This window comes from Gymnoscopelus microlampas (assembly GCF_963454915.1).
Source record: "Gymnoscopelus microlampas genome assembly, chromosome: 17".
Lineage (NCBI taxonomy): Eukaryota > Metazoa > Chordata > Actinopteri > Myctophiformes > Myctophidae > Gymnoscopelus > Gymnoscopelus microlampas.
This window is the reverse complement of record NC_139954.1, coordinates 10989404-11008135: the sequence shown is the minus strand read 5'-3', so window position 1 is coordinate 11008135 and position 18732 is coordinate 10989404. Positions and strand designations below refer to the sequence as shown.

General features: G+C 41.0%; 2 protein-coding genes across 2 annotated transcripts; both read right to left on the bottom strand.

Annotated features, from left to right (window-relative positions):
- Positions 1-843: 843 nt before the first annotated feature.
- LOC311064880 (uncharacterized protein) lies at positions 844-5694 on the bottom strand. Its single transcript, XM_084084902.1, has 6 exons — positions 5438-5694; positions 3960-4061; positions 1808-2035; positions 1624-1703; positions 1394-1447; positions 844-1104 (listed from the first exon to the last, which is right to left on the bottom strand). Exons 1-5 carry the CDS (start codon positions 5631-5633, stop codon positions 1415-1417), a joined length of 639 nt encoding a protein of 212 aa, XP_083941028.1. The 5' UTR covers positions 5634-5694; the 3' UTR covers positions 844-1104; positions 1394-1414.
- A 294-nt stretch (positions 5695-5988) lies between these two features.
- On the bottom strand, positions 5989-14428 carry LOC311064273 (uncharacterized protein; the record flags this gene model as incomplete). Its single annotated transcript, XM_084084107.1, has 7 exons — positions 5989-6034; positions 9995-10008; positions 11107-11159; positions 11268-11381; positions 12706-12768; positions 13846-13947; positions 14233-14428. The coding sequence occupies 7 exons, from the start codon at positions 14426-14428 to the stop codon at positions 5989-5991; spliced, it is 588 nt and encodes a 195-aa protein (XP_083940233.1).
- Positions 14429-18732: the final 4304 nt, after the last annotated feature.

Here is an 18732-nt window from a genome sequence, read left to right as displayed (position 1 = left end):
CAGAGTTCACGGTCACGGGCACATTTGGACCTGAGGCCGATTCTAAAAACGCCTTCGAAATCCTGACCCAAGTTTTCTGAAAAATGTCAGATTTCAATTAAAAAATTAAAAAAACTAAATATGGTCTTATATATATATATACTGTATAGCAACAGCTAATGTTACACAAAGGTGTTCCCGGATTGAAAGGCATAACAACGTATAGGTGTTCCAGGTCTAACAGGAAGCAGCTGGTCAGCAGATCTCCCCTTGTGGTGGTGATCACAGACCCTTTTTACATAACTTCTTCTCTCATGACAGTGAGGAGTTTCACATTAGTATAACTTTGAGAATTATAATAATACACTATGATCCTTGAAAAAATTGCTATAGTAAAGATGTATTGATTGATTCACCTCTTTATTGACACAGATCATAATTATGCACACATATCACATATATGGTTGCACAAATCAGTCAAAAGGATTAACAAAACAGCTTGAGAGCTTATTTCCATTTTGGTCCCTTGGTGTAAATGTGTTTTAAAGTTGTGGATTGTGTGTGTGTGTGTGTGTGTGTGTGTGTGTGTGTGTGTGTGTGTGTGTGTGTGTGTGTGTGTGTGTGTGTGTGTGTGTGTGTGTGTGTGTGTGTGTGTGTGTGTGTGTGTGTGTGTGTGTGTGTGTGTGTGTGTGTGTGTGTGTGTGTGTGTGTGTGTGTGTGTGCGCGCGCGCGCGCGCGCTGCCACATGGAGGGTAACAGGGAGTTATGCAAGAATCAAAGCAATAAGAATGCATCTATGATTGAATACATATGATCGATATTAGGCAATAACAGTTTTCACAATACAGACAGCTTCAACAAATAAACAACTAAAAGTAAAAGAGCAGAAATTGTATATCATTTACTTTTAAGGCTTGCCAGTCTACAAGTTCACAACATGTACTTATCTGTTTATCTATGTATTCATTCATACATTGCATTCATTCATAAAGCCATTTTGCAATAGGCTGCAGCCAGAGACTATGGCTGTTTGAGTATCCTTGGAATGGAGATGTTTTGGATCCCCTGATCGATGAGGTTCAACACAGTCTTCTTCTCTATAGTTATGCCCCATGGCACCAGTACCTGGAAAGAACATTTAATTCATTACAATACTTTTACAAGGATGTTTCTTCTCGCTAAATCTTGTTTCCTTTATTCATGACCTCAAATGATATTGTAGATATTAGATACAGATTCACTGGATAGTGAAATAGACAACAGGTAGAATTGTCTTGGCGACAGTGTGGTAGGTTTGTATTTTATTATAGCATTGAATATAATTTAGAAGAATGGAGCAAAGAGGAAATATGTGAAATGTACATAACATGTTTGTTGAAATGAACATAAGAGAAGAATGAAGGTAAAGTCTTACGTTAGTTTGGTCAGTGGGGTATCAGTCCTTTTCATCTGAAAGACACTTAATAACCTGGACATAAAAGCTGCTGGTTACTAAAGCTTTAACTGTACAAAAGATGTGTATCTCTTCAAATTGTAATACAGGTACTGTAGGTGATAGTGCACACTCTCGCTCACACACACACGCACGCACGCACGCACGCACGCACGCACGCACGCACGCACGCACACACACACACATTATACCTTTTTTTTCGTCTTAACGTCCTTCATAAAGTCTGTCATACTGCGACATTGAAGACGGCAGTTTTTCTTTGTACATAATCCTAACAACAAAATGATAAAGTTAGCAACTGTTCTTTCATTGGCTCAGATTAATGACAAATGATGACAACATAACAATGAAGAAAAACAATGATATCTCACTGACCATGAAGAATCAGGAAATCTCTCTCTGCAGTAATGCTTTTCAGGTTGCTTATTAGGTTTTTGTCTTCATTCGGGTTGTTGTTAGATCTGTTACATTTGCTTTGTAACTGGTCAAAACTGGTCTGTAACAGCGTTTTCTGTGTAGTCATGTTATATCTGGTCTCTAACTGTTCTTTCTGGTCAGTCAGGTTTTTGGCCATGTTGTTTTTCTCTTTAATCACTTCACAATCTGCAATTAGAAGAATCAACAAACGGATGAACTTGATGTACAAGCAATGTTTTTTCTAGTAGTAATAAATCTTCATTAGACAATGACACAAAGGGCCTGATTTTTGGGAAACAGGTGAACCAGCATGATAGATGGGGTGCGGTGACAAACATTTGGTGTTCCGGACTAGAGATGGGCAGAGTACCTGTGGTGCTTTGAGGCCGAATATATGGGTTGCTTCAATCATGACCAGACCAATCACATGATTGCTTTGCATTACTTTTAAGAGCAGTGCATACTGGTAATATCACAGCCTCAGAAACGTAATTGCTCTCAAAAACAAAATGGAGGTACAAAGTCATTAACAACAAATATATGACACCTTAAACAGATCAAGAGCAGATTGTCAATATATCACGGGAGCAAATAACAATAACAAATAACACATTTTATATATCTGACACTGGTCCTATGAGAAGTATTTTTAGCGGTGCCAACCGCTCTATACGTGGCTTTGACTCGGTGTCTGTGTGTGTGTCTGTCTGTGTGTCCATGTGTCCGTGTGTATGAGCCTGGGATGAGCACGGCAAAGAAGCAACACATACAAACACACGCACGCACACACACACACACACACGCACACACACACACACACACACAGACTTGGAGATTGCCTATGCCATCTCTCCTCTCATTTGCCACATGTGCCACCGGTTATCAAAGAGGGGTCCAGGGACCCCCAGAGACTGTCTGTGTGTCTGTCTGTGTGTCCGTGTGTCCGTGTGTATGAGCCTGGGATGAGCACGGCAAAGAAGCAACACATACAAACACACGCACACACACACACACACACACACACACACACACACACACACACACACACACACGGACTTGGAGATTGCCTATGCCATCTCTCCTCTCATTTGCCACACGTGCCACCGGTTATCAAAGAGGGGTCCAGGGGCCCCCAGAGACGTCCGCCCGTATGAGCACGGGATGAGCACGGGATTTTAAACAGCTATAACTCCAGTTTGCAGCATGCCACCAAGTCCAAATTTGGTATGTGGACTTAGACCACCAATACGGGCCGAGCATGAATTGCTCAGGCCCCGCCCCCTCTGTCTTCCCATTGGCTGGCCTTTAAACAGCCATAACTCAAGTTCGCAGCATGCTACGGAGTACAAATTTTGGACATGGACTAAAACCACCAATAGGGACAAACTGTCATTACTTAAGCCCCGCCCCCTCTGTCTGCCCATTGGCTGGGCTTTAAACAGCCATTATTCCAGTTTGCAGCATGCTACCAAGTACAAATTTGGTAAGTGGACTCAGACCACCAATAGGGACGAACTGAAATGAGTTAAGCCCCGCCCCAAAGGCACCGCTTCCTTCACACAGGGTGTGATTTTTCACTTTAAAGTCCACTTCATATTTCTTCCCAATTTAGTCTTTATGTTAATTAATTAATCCCTGCACACTTCTGTGTGTTGTCACTGCTGTTGTACCCCACCGACTCACCTGCCAGTGAGCCCCACCGGGAGGACCTAGCACCTCCATCCTAGTCCTCCCAACCAACACTCCCTACTGACAGGTGTGGTCCCAGAACCAGCCAATAGGAGTATGTGCTGTGACAAATATCACCCTCCCCAGTCCCCACCTGGCTTCCCTCCCCCAAACACAGGCCAGTTGTGTTTGTATAGACGCTCGACAAAGCTGGATGCACCGTGGTAGATTTGAACCGGCAAATAAACTCGGAAGAAATACTGCTGCGTGGACCTCCTAGGCAGACGTCTGCGTGGAAAAACACAACGCTTTGCCTCCAGAAATGGTCAATTTGCCCATTTGTTGCAGCCTCAATCCAAACCACCTGTAGGACCCAAAGTATTTCAAGCAACATCAATACTATTTCTGACTCAAATATAATAGAATACTTGTAGATATTTACTGTGTATGACCAGGCCAGTGATGACACCCAATTGGAGAAGACACAGCAGCCCCAGACACACTGCAGCAGCTCTGGAGCGATTCTTCTTTGACTCACCAGATCCTGAAAATAATAAAACCCATAAAACAATCCTATGAAGATATTTGAGAGGGTTTACAGTTTAATTGTGCCAAAATAAGATATTTAAAATAAGTGACACCTATTATGCTTGTTTTATGACAGATAACAAATGTATGTTTTTAATTAACAAATAAAATCACACCATGAATGTAGAGAAAATATTACATTTTCTAGAATCCTTTCTGATTGATTCAAAATGGTGCTTCAAGTGGAAAAATCTTTTCAAAATCTATTATCAATGGTTCCGAGTGACTCTCTTTATATAAAAGCAAAGTGGGAGGCAGAAATACTCTTTTAAGTATAATACATTTTAAGCAGGTTTTTTAAGACCCCGTTACTGACTGCCAGAGCAGGCACTACTCCTACAAGTGAGTGCTGGAGGAGATGTGGTGAGCAGGTCGGTAACCATACACATATCTTCTGGACATGTCCTAAAGTACGACAGTTTTGGAATGTGGTATTTAGTGACATCAGTAAAGTATTTGGTACTCAAGTACCACAATAATTTAAGACGCTGTTCTAGGGATTGTGCCGACAGGCTTTGAAGGCAGGAAGAATATTTACCTCCTTCAAATTTTATTAACGGCAGCCAAGAAAAGTGTCATAATTAGCTGGCTAGGACTGCATCCTCCGACCCACGAACAATGGCTGAATAAAGTCAAAGAAATTAGAGATATGGAAAGAATAACTTATTCGGTGAGACTGCAAAGTGAACAATTTATTAAAAAGTGGACGCCTTTAGCACGCATTGAGTTCTAACATTCTATAAAGAGACTTAAGTCTGTCTGCAATTGGATATGTAGGAATGTGCGGTATGTATGTAGATATGTATTGTGAGGCAATGTATGTGTGGGTTTATATTGTATGTTCTTCTGTACTATTGCATATGCTATTGCACTATGCATATTTATATATTTCTATTTGATTACTACTGATTCCCCCTATCCCCCCTTTCTTTTCTTTTTCTTTCACTTTGGTTGTCTTAATCATTTGTTTGTTTGTTTTTAACTTTTCTTATTCTCCTTTTATTGCTGCTGTCTCACTAGGGAGACAATGTGAAATATTGTATACAAATATTGTATTGTGAAGTATGATGCACTGCTATGCATAAATGTATTGTATTGAAAATGTGACATTTTTCTGTAAACTATCACTTTAAGTAGTTCATGTCACTGTTTTAACACAGAGAGCTGTATCTTTACTGTAACTTGCATGAGCCACCTTGACTTTTTTTTAATTAACTTTTAGTTTTTCATTAATACCCACTTCTTCAGACACACCACTACATCACCGCCCTTGAATAACATCCATAGATGCGTTAGTGAACCATTTTAGCAATGTATTTTATTTCATTTTACCTCCATGATGCTCTTGTGCTGTGTTCCTCTGTACAGCATTCTGCTGTGTCCCAGGGTCAGGGTCGTCTGCAGAGATGTAGATATCATTTATTCTCTCTTCTCTCTCTCCTCTCTCCTCCATCTCTACCTCCCTCTCCATTCGGCCATATCTGACCTTCTTTGTCAGGTCTGGCTTGGCGTGCACGTCCTCAGACATTCTAGTTGATCTGAACTACACTCGTACAACTTGAAAAACAGAACTCACAAAAGAGGGAGATTAACCCTTTATAAAGCCTATCAACGGAACCTAGCAACTTGACTTGCATGATGACATATCTATTTCAATGCATCAATTTCCTTCTGCTATTGTGTTAAAGGTGTTTTTTTCACAGTGTTGATCATACTTCACACCCACATAGTCTCAGAAATTCTGAGGAAATACGTGTTGCTGCGAGTGCTGACAACTATGCGTGCATGTGCATGCATGGCAGCCTATTCTTAACCGTTTTAAGGACGTTAGACATAATGGAGCAAATGTCACATTTTTAGCAAATGTCACAGGAAATGCCCACCTATGTGGTGAGCATTTCCTCTGCAATGATCTTGGTGAATTCACAGCTGTCAATAGAACAGAATGTGAATTATGACGCTTTGTTCGTGTTATTGCAGGTTGTAGGACTTTAATTTAGGCCTAATTGTAAAGATGGTAGATGTATCACTCTGGGGGGATCTCCATGAATGATAGCCACCGAACTACTTAGAACTAGTTAAGAAGCTTAGGGAGTAGGGGACAGGTGGTTGACCAGTTTTTTTGACAGGGACATTCAATTTTATATTGAGGGTATACACGCTGGCAGACTATCCACTGCATGGATGATATTCTATTCAGATATTAGAGAGGATTTACTGGAAATGTGATGTGATTTTGATACATCACGTGTCATGGAAGGACATAAACTCCCTAATAAGAACTATTGAAATTATTTAGTGCTATTTTTAATTTAATGAAGACAAGCGTGACTATACACACACACACACACACACACACACACACACACACACACACACACACACACACACACACACACACACACACACACACACACACACACACACACACACACACACACACACACACACACACACACACACACACACACACACACACACACACACACACACACACACAAGATTACACTAAATTGTGTGTTTTTTTTTATGTTTACTGTACTTTGAGTGGCTGTCAACTTAAAATTTAGATAGTAAGAGGAAAGCATAGGTAATGTTTTTAGAAAAAACATCTGCGTCATCGAAACGACTCACAAGACAAGAAGTTAAAGCCACAGCACAATATGGAGGCTTGCTGACAGGTGTTGACAAAGCAAAGCAAAGCAGATGCCGTGTTTCGATGAGAGGAAACTGGTAGCTATATCTGTATAGTTGACATTTACATGGGTTGTCCTTTAAATTAGTTATACAAGTGTGACATGCTCTTACTCGTCAGAGCACCTACCATATACTGTAGATCAAACGGGGCGAGTTATGCCTGTTCAAATGTTGCATTACAATCGATTGCTATAGTGCCCCCTTTGGCTAATTGGAGTATTTCTTTCTTTCTCTCACACACACACACACACACACACACACACACACACACACACACACACACACACACACACACACACACACACACACACACACACACACACACACACACACACACACACACACACCCCGTTGCCCTCGTGTAGCAGCCCCGCCTCTCACTGTTTTGATAGATAGATAGATAGATAGATAGATAGATAGATAGATAGATAGATACTTTATTAATCCCTGAAGGGAAATTCAGATATCCCAAAGCTCATGCAGGCATACAGTAAGGTTAGTTAAAAAAATATCACGAAAAGAGGGTGGGGGGGGGGGGGGGGGGGGGGGATTAAAACAGTGTTTCAGTTTGTGGGGGCGTAAAGATGATGAGTGCGCAGAGCCTCCGTGAATGGTTTTGAGTGACAAATATGGTGCTCAGTATGATGTGGGTCATATTTTTGCCAATACAAGTCAAGTCAATTTTATTTATATAGCGCCAAATCACAACAAAAGTTATCTTAACACACACAGGCAAAGGCAATACTCTTTAATTTACGGAGATGCAAACATTCAGTCATACAATCAGGCATCACTTGTCACATGATGAGACTTGACATTAGACAACAAACATTACCCAGAAATCATCATTGTATATATGACAGACAAACATAAAAAAATAGGAAATTGATTGATTGATTGAAATTTTTATTAGGCAAAAGAATGTAAAACAACACAGTTACATTTATAATGCTTTTGTCTAAAAGGTCCGGCCAAAAAAGTCCTTGCGGGCTTGTTTCCATTGGGGTCCTTGAATTAATTTCATAGACATATATAGTAGCAACCAAACAGTTCAAAAATCAACATAAGAATACAGAGGAAAAAAAATATATACCATTATGTACAAAAAAGGCATGAGAAAATAATGAAATATATACAAAAAAAACATTAGCAAAATAAAATAAAAAGTATGTACAAAAAAAGGGGGAGAGGGGGGGGGTCGTCTGTCTACAGGGAAACTGGTACTAGCTCCTCTTTAGGCCTCCAGAAAGATGAGTTTTTAGGGCTGTTTTGAATGAGCCCAGCGAACTGAATTTTTTGAGGGATGGGGTTAGACTATTCCATTCCTTGGTGGCAGTGCTATAGAAGGAGAATTTGCCCATGTTTGTTTTATGGGTGGGTGTTACCAGATTGTTGTTTACGCTCCCTCTAGTTTTGTGACTGTGGGTGTCACTAACTTTTTCGAGGTACTTATACAGATATGCAGGTATAGGGGGCATTTCGGGCAAATCTGCATTTACAATTTTGAAGACCAGTCCCATTTTTAATTGTATAACCCTGTCTTCCACCCTGAGCCAGCCTAGGCTGGCAAAGTGAGTGGGAGAGAGGTGGGTCACTTAAATGATTAATTTAAGTGATTACTTTACACAAAAAGAAAGAAAAAGAAAACTATGACTGTGGTGGCTTTGCGAGGATATGCAATGTATAGAAAATGGCAGCAGGATATAGATTGTGGTTTAATTCATTTCTTTGAATTTCGAGGTGACAATCTGAATCACACGCAGAGGGCGCATTCTCTGCCCAACATATTGCAGGTGGGCACGGGCCCTCCACCCCATGGCCCAGTGCGACCACACTGGCTGCACTGTATATTGATAGCTGTGCCACTGATCCTATAGCCATGTCTTAAAACAACACTTCACACCCACATATGTCTCAGACATGCTAAGAAAATTGAGACTTGACACGTATGGGTTCTGATCTGAGGATGGACAGGGTATAAGAATCTGAGGTGCTCTTTCAATAACGACTTCATTAACGTTTTATTAACCTATTGTGTGAAAAAAAAAACATATTGGGTAATTTGTCTCGCATCTCTCTTTTAAGTGGATTATTCTCTTGTTCTCATGTTATAAGTATTATGATACCTGAAGTTATAAGTAATTATAATTTTCTCTCAATAATGTCAACTTCAACATCAACTTTATTGTCACATCACAGGTTACAGGTGTTAAAAAGCTCCCATCAATTGTAGTTTTCAGGAAAGGGAATAAGAATAGAGATAGATAGAAAGAAAAACAAACAAACAAACAACATGTCAGATATTCCTGATATGAGTAAAGTAAAATATATACATACTGTATGCAATAATACAGCATATGTGTTATAGGATTATTGTAACAAGTATTTGTGAGTGCTTGTAACTATAAGTAGCCTATATACAGTGTTATAAGCACCTTGCAAGTATGTTTATTAGGCATTATAGACCTGGGCTTCATGGCATTGTTACTGACATTTTTATGCAAGTATCACAATACATAACTTTCACAAAATGGTGATGTAATTGATATGCTGGCACAGGCAGAGGATGGATATACTGATTATAGGATATGCTTCCTGGGATAATAGCCTTTCTTAAATGCATAATAAATGGAACCTTGTTGTTGTATGATATAGCACCAATGGAGATTTATTTCCCCCCTGTTTGTGTTGGGCCTAGCGGGAGAGGGGGTGGAGGGAGGGGGTGTTTTGTGTGTGTAATGTGTGGTTGTTGTGTTGTGTGCATTGTGTTGTTCACAGATCTAGTGGTCAAAGTTAAAACATGATATGTCATTCCATCCTTTTTACCAACTGGCAATTGTTTAATAGTAATAATAGTAATAATAATAACCACAGCAATTACATCAACAATAACATTATTATTGTTATTAGGTTGTAACACATTTGCATGTAATTTCACTTGTAATTCAATTCATACGATTATTGTGCCAGTTTAACCACTTTCAATCTGGCATCCCTATATTTGACACATAATTATTGTCACATTTCTTTTAAATGTATATATATATATTTTTTACTACATACATGTTTTCGTAAATTCAAGCTCACCACACATTACAGTGCAATTTTTCTCTATTTTCATTATGTTTCGTTTTTTCAGCCACTTTGTAATGTAGGACAGAGGCTACACAGTCTTCTTCTTTACAGGTTCACCATGGCACCGGTACCTGGAAAAGCAGGAATATTTAATTCAATACATTTACATGGATCTCTCTCTCTCTCTCTCTCTCTCTCTCTCATCGCCCATTTAAAAATCGTCTTTTTTGACCCTTTGATGCATCCGTAGGCCTAAGATCCACATGGCTTCCTGATCTGAACCAGACCCATAGAGAGAGAGAGAGTTACGACACACTTTGATCTCGCCGCAAAGCGGGCCACTATGGGCTGTAGTTCCAAACATTGGAACTTCCTCATTGAGCCATTTCTTGAGCCCCCACTCATACACTTTGAAAAGCCCCCAGCCCCCCAGCTTAAAACCACTTCCAGAACACTTTTGATTGAACAGAGAATGCTGTGGGGTGCTGTGTGTGTGTGTGTGTGTGTGTGTGTGTGTGTGTGTGTGTGTGTGTGTGTGTGTGTGTGTGTGTGTGTGTGTGTGTGTGTGTGTGTGTGTGTGTGTGTGTGTTAGCCTTGACGACCTTGCAGGATTATGCAAAGGCTAAAATGTAATTTAGATAGCATGTTATGTAAACAGATGCCAGGTCACTGACCTGGCATCCTATAGTCTGTATAGTTTAAATGTAGGCTGATGATAAGTTCTTGGTTTACGACAAAAAAATTGCAAATTTGAAATGTACATGACATGTATGTTAAAATGATGAGAGAAGAATGAAGGTAAAGTCTTACATTGGTGTGGCCAATGGTGTTCCGTCCACCCACTTCTAAATTCAGGCATCTTTTTGCAAACACTCAGTAAAGTCCTGGATAGAAAAACTGCTGGTTATTGAAGTACAAACTGTACGACACATTTGTGTCACACACACTTACGCATGCACATATACGCACCTTTTCGTTACCCTTGCCATTTTTTTGGTCATCACAGTATTGCTTGCACTCCTTCCTTGGTTCCATCTTGGCCCGAAAAAAAGAAAAAATGCCCTGGACAGAAAATATGCTACTTAGTGAAGTGCAAACAAAGTGGAACCGTTTACAGCATGCACTAATGTAATATAATCATGAAGGCAAGCCACACGCACGCACACACACAGGCACGCACGCACACACGCGCGCACACGCACACACACACACGCACACACACACTATACCTTTAGCCAGCTTGTTTGCTCTCCATTCAGGTTCTGCCCTCCATCTAAAAATACTAACAACCACAGAATAACATTTACAACTGTTCTTACATTTGTTCAGATCAATGACAAATGATGAATAATATGATATACAGTAACAATGATGAAATCTCACTGACCACAAAGAATCATCCTCTTCAGGTAATCTGACTTTTCAGTTAGGTTGCTCTGTAACTTGTCGTTCTGTTCAGTCAGGTTTTTGATCATGTTGTTTTTTTCTTTAATCAATTGAGAATCTGCAAGAGAGAATCAACTAACTGAAGAACTTGACAGTATACTACATACAACGTTGTTCTGATAGTAAATCTTCATTTGACAATGAGACAATGGGCTAGAGTAGATTTTGAGGAAACAGGTGAACGGGCATGAAGCATAATAAATCTGCAATCTAGTGGCAGATGTTTGGGATTTTCTAGAGTGGAGAGGGGCGGACTACCAGCGGCGAAGTGGCCAGGTGGGTTGGATAAGGCTGAGGCTGAATATATTATCAGTGGGTTTTTTACATCACATTTTACATTACATGTTGTTAAAGTATGAACCATCAAATGATTTTTGATGGTTTCGATTTTTTTTTCTCAAAAGCTGAAGTCCTTGTAAGGTACAGAGACATGAACAACAAATCTATGACACCTCAAACGCTAAGTGCAGTTGAAGTGGGAAATAATAAGTTCAATGATGTCCTGTGATGAGCTAAACAGAACCTGGCGGTATGTTATTGAAATTCTTTATTAGGAATAGCCCCTTGAAATGTAGCATTTCGTTTTCGAGGTATGTGTAGTAATCTATCAAGTAAGCCAATATGGATATAATGCCTTCTATATTCTCTGTGTACTGTATCATGAAGAACAACAGTTTTGTGGTGGTGATAGAATGTATTGAAAACAGCTTAAAATATGTTTTCCATCTTGGGGGCTTAACAGTGGCGTAATAGCGTCCAAGCTATTTAGAACGGCCCCCAGTGCACGCAACACGTCTCTTCTTCCGGTCATCCCTTCAAAATAAAGTGTCTCCCCTTTACCTCCCAATGCACCAGATTTTACACAGGTTATATTAACAGGAAATATATAGGTGTAACTTAACAGCGTGTGTATTTGAGAGAGAAAGCTCGTTCAACACTCCACGGGTAGGAGCGGCCCCCCCACACACCAGTGGGGCTTAATACAAAAGTGAATAGACAAGCATAACATATATACAGTGGGTTTGTGTGATATTGGAGATGTCTGGATGCACCTCTGCTCTGCCAACTGAAGTGTGCTGAAAATAGCAATGAGTGTGCGTGCCACTTTGCTATTTGACCTGGTCCAGGCAGGTAGATGGTGGACGGTGCAAATTGGGGAAATTGTTGACCCTAAAATTGAAATACGACACACCCCTTATTGCCTCTCTCTGCCCACACCAGCCCATGGCAAGACCCCACAACAAGAAACACACACGGGTGGGGAAAACATGGCACTTAGCCTCCAGAAATGGTCAATTCACCAATTGACCTGCCCCAAATTAGAACTCAAAGTATTTAAATCCATTTCTGTGTAAAGATACTGTGTATAGAATGATACTCACTGTCTTTCACTGTCTCACTCATGTCTTTGATCAGGTTGTTTTTCTCTTTAACCAGGTCATAATCTGTAGGAAGGAAAATAAATGAGCTTTACATACAATTTTATTCTGACATTACATCGTCATTGACAATGAGACAAAAGGCCAGATTTGGGGGAAACGGGTGAACTGGCATGAAGGGCGGTCAATGGTGTGGTGGGTAGGTCTAGGTACTGGGGAGTGCATGGTGATATGCATTTGAGATCTTCCGGGCTGGAGAATCGCGGAGTACCTGTTCCAAAGTTTTGAGGCTGAATCTATGGGTGGCTTCAACCATGAACAATCAAATGATCACTTTTTATTACTTTTAAGAGCAGCAGTGCATTGTGCTCAGCAGAGTGGCTTACTGGTCATTTCCACAGCCTCAGAAACACAATTTCTCTCAAAAGCAAAATGGAGGTGCTAAGTCATTAACAACAAATCTATGACACCTCAAACAGACGCCAAGAGAAGGTTACGTCAAAATATCTCGGGAGGAAATAACAAAAACATTTAATATACTGTATTTGTCACTGGTCCTATGATAATTGTTTCTCACTATCAAACCCAATTCGTGAATTCAATTCATATTTGCCAAATAAACTGCATAGACGGATATCCAAAAAATGACTGCTGTGTGGACCTCCTAGGTAGACGTCTGCTCAGGGTCTGTGGACATTATAGTGGATCCTGAGCAAACTTCTGCCTAGGAGGTCCATGCAACACTCACTTTATCTGAGCAGATATTATGAATTTTGTGTGTGTGTTTTGGCCTAAACTCTTCAACCATAGTTTGTACATTGTTTTTTTTTGCCCTGGTTCCTTGGATCATGAGTCATGACACAACTCTAAACTCCAAATTGTGGTCCTTGTTGAGGCTAAATTGTTAATATGACACACACCCCATAGCACCTATTCCTACCCCAGTGCATGGCGAGATCCCAAAGTGCTAAACCTATACAGGCATGAAAAAACATGGCGCTTAACCTTGTGAAATTGTCAATTTGCCCATTTGCTGCCAACCTCAATCCAAATCAACTGCCCCAAAATAGGACCCATAGTATTTCTACCAACAGACGTCAACACTATTTCTGACTCAAATATAACATGTAGAGTAATACTCACTGTGTATGACCAGGGCAATGATGACAGCCAATAGGAGAACACACAGCAGCCCCAGACACACTGCAGCAGCTCTGGAGAGATTATTCTTTGACTCATCAGTGTCTGAAAAACAAAAAAGACACGCCTCAGGGTTATCTTGCTCACTTGGGTTTAAAGACTTGTTACAAGATAAATCATTTAAAATAGGTGACCTTTCCTGTTATGATGCTTTATGACAGCTAAGTAATTTATGTTGTTAATAACTAGAAAAAAACTAGAAAAAAGCGCCCTTTGGTCATTTGGCCCGATCCTACCTGAAAGCACAGGTACAAACACTTCTCCAGACACCACTGCCCTTGAATGACACCCATAGATGTGTCAGTTAACTATTCAAATATTCATTTGTACCTCCATGATGCTCTTGTGGCGTGTTCTTCTTTACAGCATTCTGCTGTGTCCCAGGGTCAGGGTTGTCTGCAGAGACGTAGATGTCTACTATCCTCTCTTCTCTCTCTCCTCTCTCCTCCATCTCTACCTCCCTCTCTCTTCGGCCATAGCTGACCTTCTTTGTCAGGTCTGGCTTGGTGTGCACGTCCTCAGTCATTCTAATCTAGTTGATCTGAACTACACTCGTACAATAAAGCAGTTGGTCAACACTTGCATGAGATATCTTTCTCAAGGCATCAATTTCCTTCTGCTTTTGTGTGTTAAAGGTGTTTTTTCCCCAGTGTTGACCATACTTCACATTTTAGTTGAGCACACCGTTTCCCTTGTTTCTTGCTAAAACCAGACTTATCGGGGGAATTGCATAGGCATAAAAAGCTACACTTTCTCTTATGAGGGCAATGGGGCAGGTGCTTGGGCACTGACTGGCTCCTGCATGTGCATGCATGTCAGCATATCCTTAACTGCTTTACGGAGGTTACACATAATGGCGCAAATGTCACATTGTGAGCATTGTGTCACAGGAAATGCCCATCCCTCTGCTGTGGGGAGCATTGTGTCCGCTATGATCTTGGTGAATTCAGAGCTGTCAATAGAACAGACTGTGAATGATGACTATGGCTTTGATCATTTTCTTTCAGGTTGTAGGACATTAATTTAGGCCTAATTGTTAAAGAGGTGGTGCCATGGTTTTGCACTTTTTCTGTTTTTCATGTGTCTATGAGGTTGATAGAACTTCATTAAGCCCCCTGGTGGTGTTTTTATGGTGTTTTATGTCTTCTCTGACTATTTTGAGTTTCTACCTGGGGGCTGAAACCTTGAGGGTCAAACGTGCCAATAGAAAAACAGCGCTTTAGTGACATAGTAAAAACATACCCTCCCCCTCATTATCATAACACAACAGGTGTGGGCATGAGGAGGAGGAGGGACTAGGACAGGTGGGTGGTGCTAAGGTGGTGGAGGAGGTGCTAAGGTGAGAACCAGGTATACTTAATGAACTGGAGGTGTGTCCACATAAAAACCTCCTAGTAGTATAACCATAATACCTGATGATTATGTTTTAGGGGGGGAAAAAATCACTGAAATTCACGGCACCCCGTCTTTAAGATGGTAGATGTATCACTCTGGAGGGATTTCCATGAATGATAGCTACCCAGAACTAGTTAAGAAGCTTAGGGAGCAGGGGGCACGGTGGCGCAGTCGGTAGCGGTGTCACCTCACAGCTAGATTGGGTTCGATTCCCGCCGGGGGCGCTGTGGGTGCAGGGGGCGTAACGGCCCTTCTGTGTGTGCATGTTCTCCCCGTGTCCCCTAGGGCAGTGTTTATCAACCCTGGCAATTCGGCCCAATTTGGGCCGAAGGTAATGCTATGGTGTGCCGCGCAGTTTGAAGGTGTGAAAAATAACCCCCCCTCCCCCATTGCCGCTGCCTTGAGCTCATAGTCTGTCGCAGGCACAGCCAATCGACCCTCGCCCATAGGAATGCAAATGTTTGGCTTTGTCTTCATGCGGCCATCACATACTGGCTGGTACTCAGTCAGGAACGGGCCGATACGGCGTTCAGCAGATATGCCAAAACGGGAAGAAAAGGGGCTGTCAAAAACCCATGTTATTACCTGCCGCATGTCCAACAATAAAACACATACAGGCCTACTAACGTTAAATCCACTTAAGTGTTAGTTTTCTTATAAAGTGCTTCTAAATCACTCCAGTTTGTTTGTGTCAACGTCACCCGTGTAGTTTGGTGTTTAATTACTCCTCCACGGAGAGAATCGCTTGTAACTTCAAGATGCGGAGCTGTCGATATAACTCGCCCCAAAACACCATCGCCCCCATTCCTTTTCGCGGACCAGCGGTTCTTATATTCCTGTATTTGTTTTACTGAGTATAAGTTTAGAAATAAGTTTAGGGTTAGCCATATTATTAGTTTAGCTGAGGTTACGTTTAGGAATAAGGTTAGGTTTAGGCATAGTTTAATGAGGTTACGTTTAGGAATAAGGTTAGGTTTAGGCATAGTTTAATGAGGTTACGTTTAGGAATACCAGGTGAATATCACCGGATTTCCCCCGGGGTGACTGTTTTGGGGCGAGAGTTTTGGTGTGCGTCTGTAGTGGGCAACAGCGCATGCGTCCGCAATAATGCTATCAGGATCACATTATTAGATATTATTATCAGATAGAAGTATATTGGGTACCAAATATACTTACCAAAGAAGTTTTACTTAGGGAAGGTTTTCAGACTCCTCCATTCCTTGCACTGACCCAAGTTTATATATTTGTAGGCCAAAGATTTATATATTTATAATGGTCAAGGTTTCTTTATACCTGCCCAATAATATATATATATATATATATATATATATATTTATTACATATACACACACACACACATACACACACACACACACACACACACACCGTATATCTAGGTGTGCCCTGGGATCTTTTGGCTATGCCAGGTGTGCCTTGGCACCAAAAAGGTTGAGAAACACTGCCCTAGGGTAGGTACCCTCACAAAAAAACATGCAGTAATCCTGGTCTCTATACTGCCTCCCCCTGGTCAGCCGGGGCGCCTGATGGAGGGGAAAGGAACTGGTTGGAATAACGTGTTCCTTCCACACGCTACGTCCAACCGGGGAAGCTCCCTCCTATCAGGTGACAAGAAGCGGCCTGCTCACTCCTCATGCATTGAAGGACGCATAAGCTCAATTATGGGCTCTCGCTAGGCTGACAGAGGGAGAGTAGCGCCCAGGATTACATAGGCAATTGGCACTGGGGGGAAAAATGGGTTTAAAAATTGTGGGATCAAAATGTAAGTAAGAAAAAATAAGCTTAGGGAGTGGGGGGAAGGTGGTTGACCATGTTTTTTTGACAGGGATGTTCAACTTTATGATGAGGACACACACACTCGACGACACTGCAAATGAGGGCAACCTCAATGTCCTTCGAGAATAAATAAAGGTTGAATGAAAAAAAAATACAGATTTGTTAGGGTATGCATGCTGGCAGATTATCCACCGCATAGATGATATTCTATTCAGATATTAGAGAGGATTTACAGGAAATGTTTCATGGAGGGACAGCAACTCCCTAATATCAACAACTGTTGAAATGATACTGTTACTTTTGATTATTATTACAAAACATACATTAACCACTTAGGTATAAACCTATATACATTTCGGCCATTTGCAAATAGCAGATCTACAAGCTCACAATGTGTCGTGATGTGACGCCTTGTGAGCTTGTAGATCTGCTATTTTCAAAAGATTTTTAGACATTTTACACATTTGAAAACTTGTGAAATGGGACATTCTGCATAATGAGTTCTTTCTACTTTTGGTACTTTAAGTACATTTTGATTCCAATACTTTTGTACTTTTACTCAAGTACATTTTCTAGTACATAATACTTCTACATTGCAGTATTGACACTTTTAAGTAAAACAATTTTATACTTTTTCCACCACTGTCTCTACTTCTCTCTCTCTTCGGCCATATCTGACCTTCTTTGTCAGGTCTGGCTTGGCGTGCACGTCCTCAGACATTCTAGTTAATCTTCAAACTACACTCGTACAACTTGAAAAACAGAACTCACAAAAGAGGAAGATAAACCCGTTAAAAAGCCTATCAACAGAACCTAACACACTTATGGTCAGGACTTGCATGAGATATCTATCTCAATGCATCAATTTCCTTCTGCTTTTTTGTGTTAAAGGTGCTTTTTCACAGTGTTGACCATACTTTACAGTTTACACCCACATATTCTCGGAAATTTGGAGGAAATGCGTGTTGTTGCGAGTGTTGACAACGTCATTTTCTATTATTGTGTCTTTTCGTCGGTGCCCATGATACTTCCCTTGTTTCTTGTTAAAACCAGACTTAGCAGGCAGGGGGGGGGGGGGGGGGGGGTAAACAAAATGGCCTAGCCTAGAGCCTTTGTATTGAATGAGAGCAGCGCAAGAGATATTATTATGAGAAATATATTAATGAGAAAAGATCTGTAAGCATAAAATAACTGCACTTTCCCCTATGAAGGCAGTGGGGCAGGTGCTTATGGACACTCGCTGGCTCCTGCATGTGCATGCATGGCAGCCTATTCTTAACTGCTTTAACAAGGTTAGACAAAATGGTGCAAATGTCACATTGTGAGCAAATGTCACAGGGAATGCCCACCACTCCGCTGTGGTGAGCGTTTCGTCTGCAGTGATATTGGGTGAATTCACAGCTATCAATAGAACAGACTGTGAATGATGACGCTTTGTTTGTGTTATTGCAGGTTGTATTAATTTAGGCCTAATTGTAAAGATGGTAGATGTATCACTCTGGAGGGATTTCCATGAATGATAGCCACCTAGAAGCTAGTTGAGAAGCTTAGGGAGTGTGGGCAGGCCACACAGGTGGTTGACCAGTTCTGTTGACGGGGACGTTCAACTTTACATTGAGGACACAGATACAGTTTTGTTAG

Excerpts from the sequence above, each read along its gene's own strand:
- LOC311064880 (XM_084084902.1), bottom strand. The coding sequence starts at position 5,633 with ATGTCTGAGGACGTGCACGCCAAGCCAGACCTGACAAAGAAGGTCAGA. Across the intron at positions 2,036-3,959 it reads CACTGGCCTGGTCATACACA|ATTGTGAAGTGATTAAAGAG; the intron begins GTAAATATCTAC and ends TTCTAATTGCAG. Across the intron at positions 1,704-1,807 it reads AGATTTCCTGATTCTTCATG|GATTATGTACAAAGAAAAAC; the intron begins GTCAGTGAGATA and ends TTTTGTTGTTAG.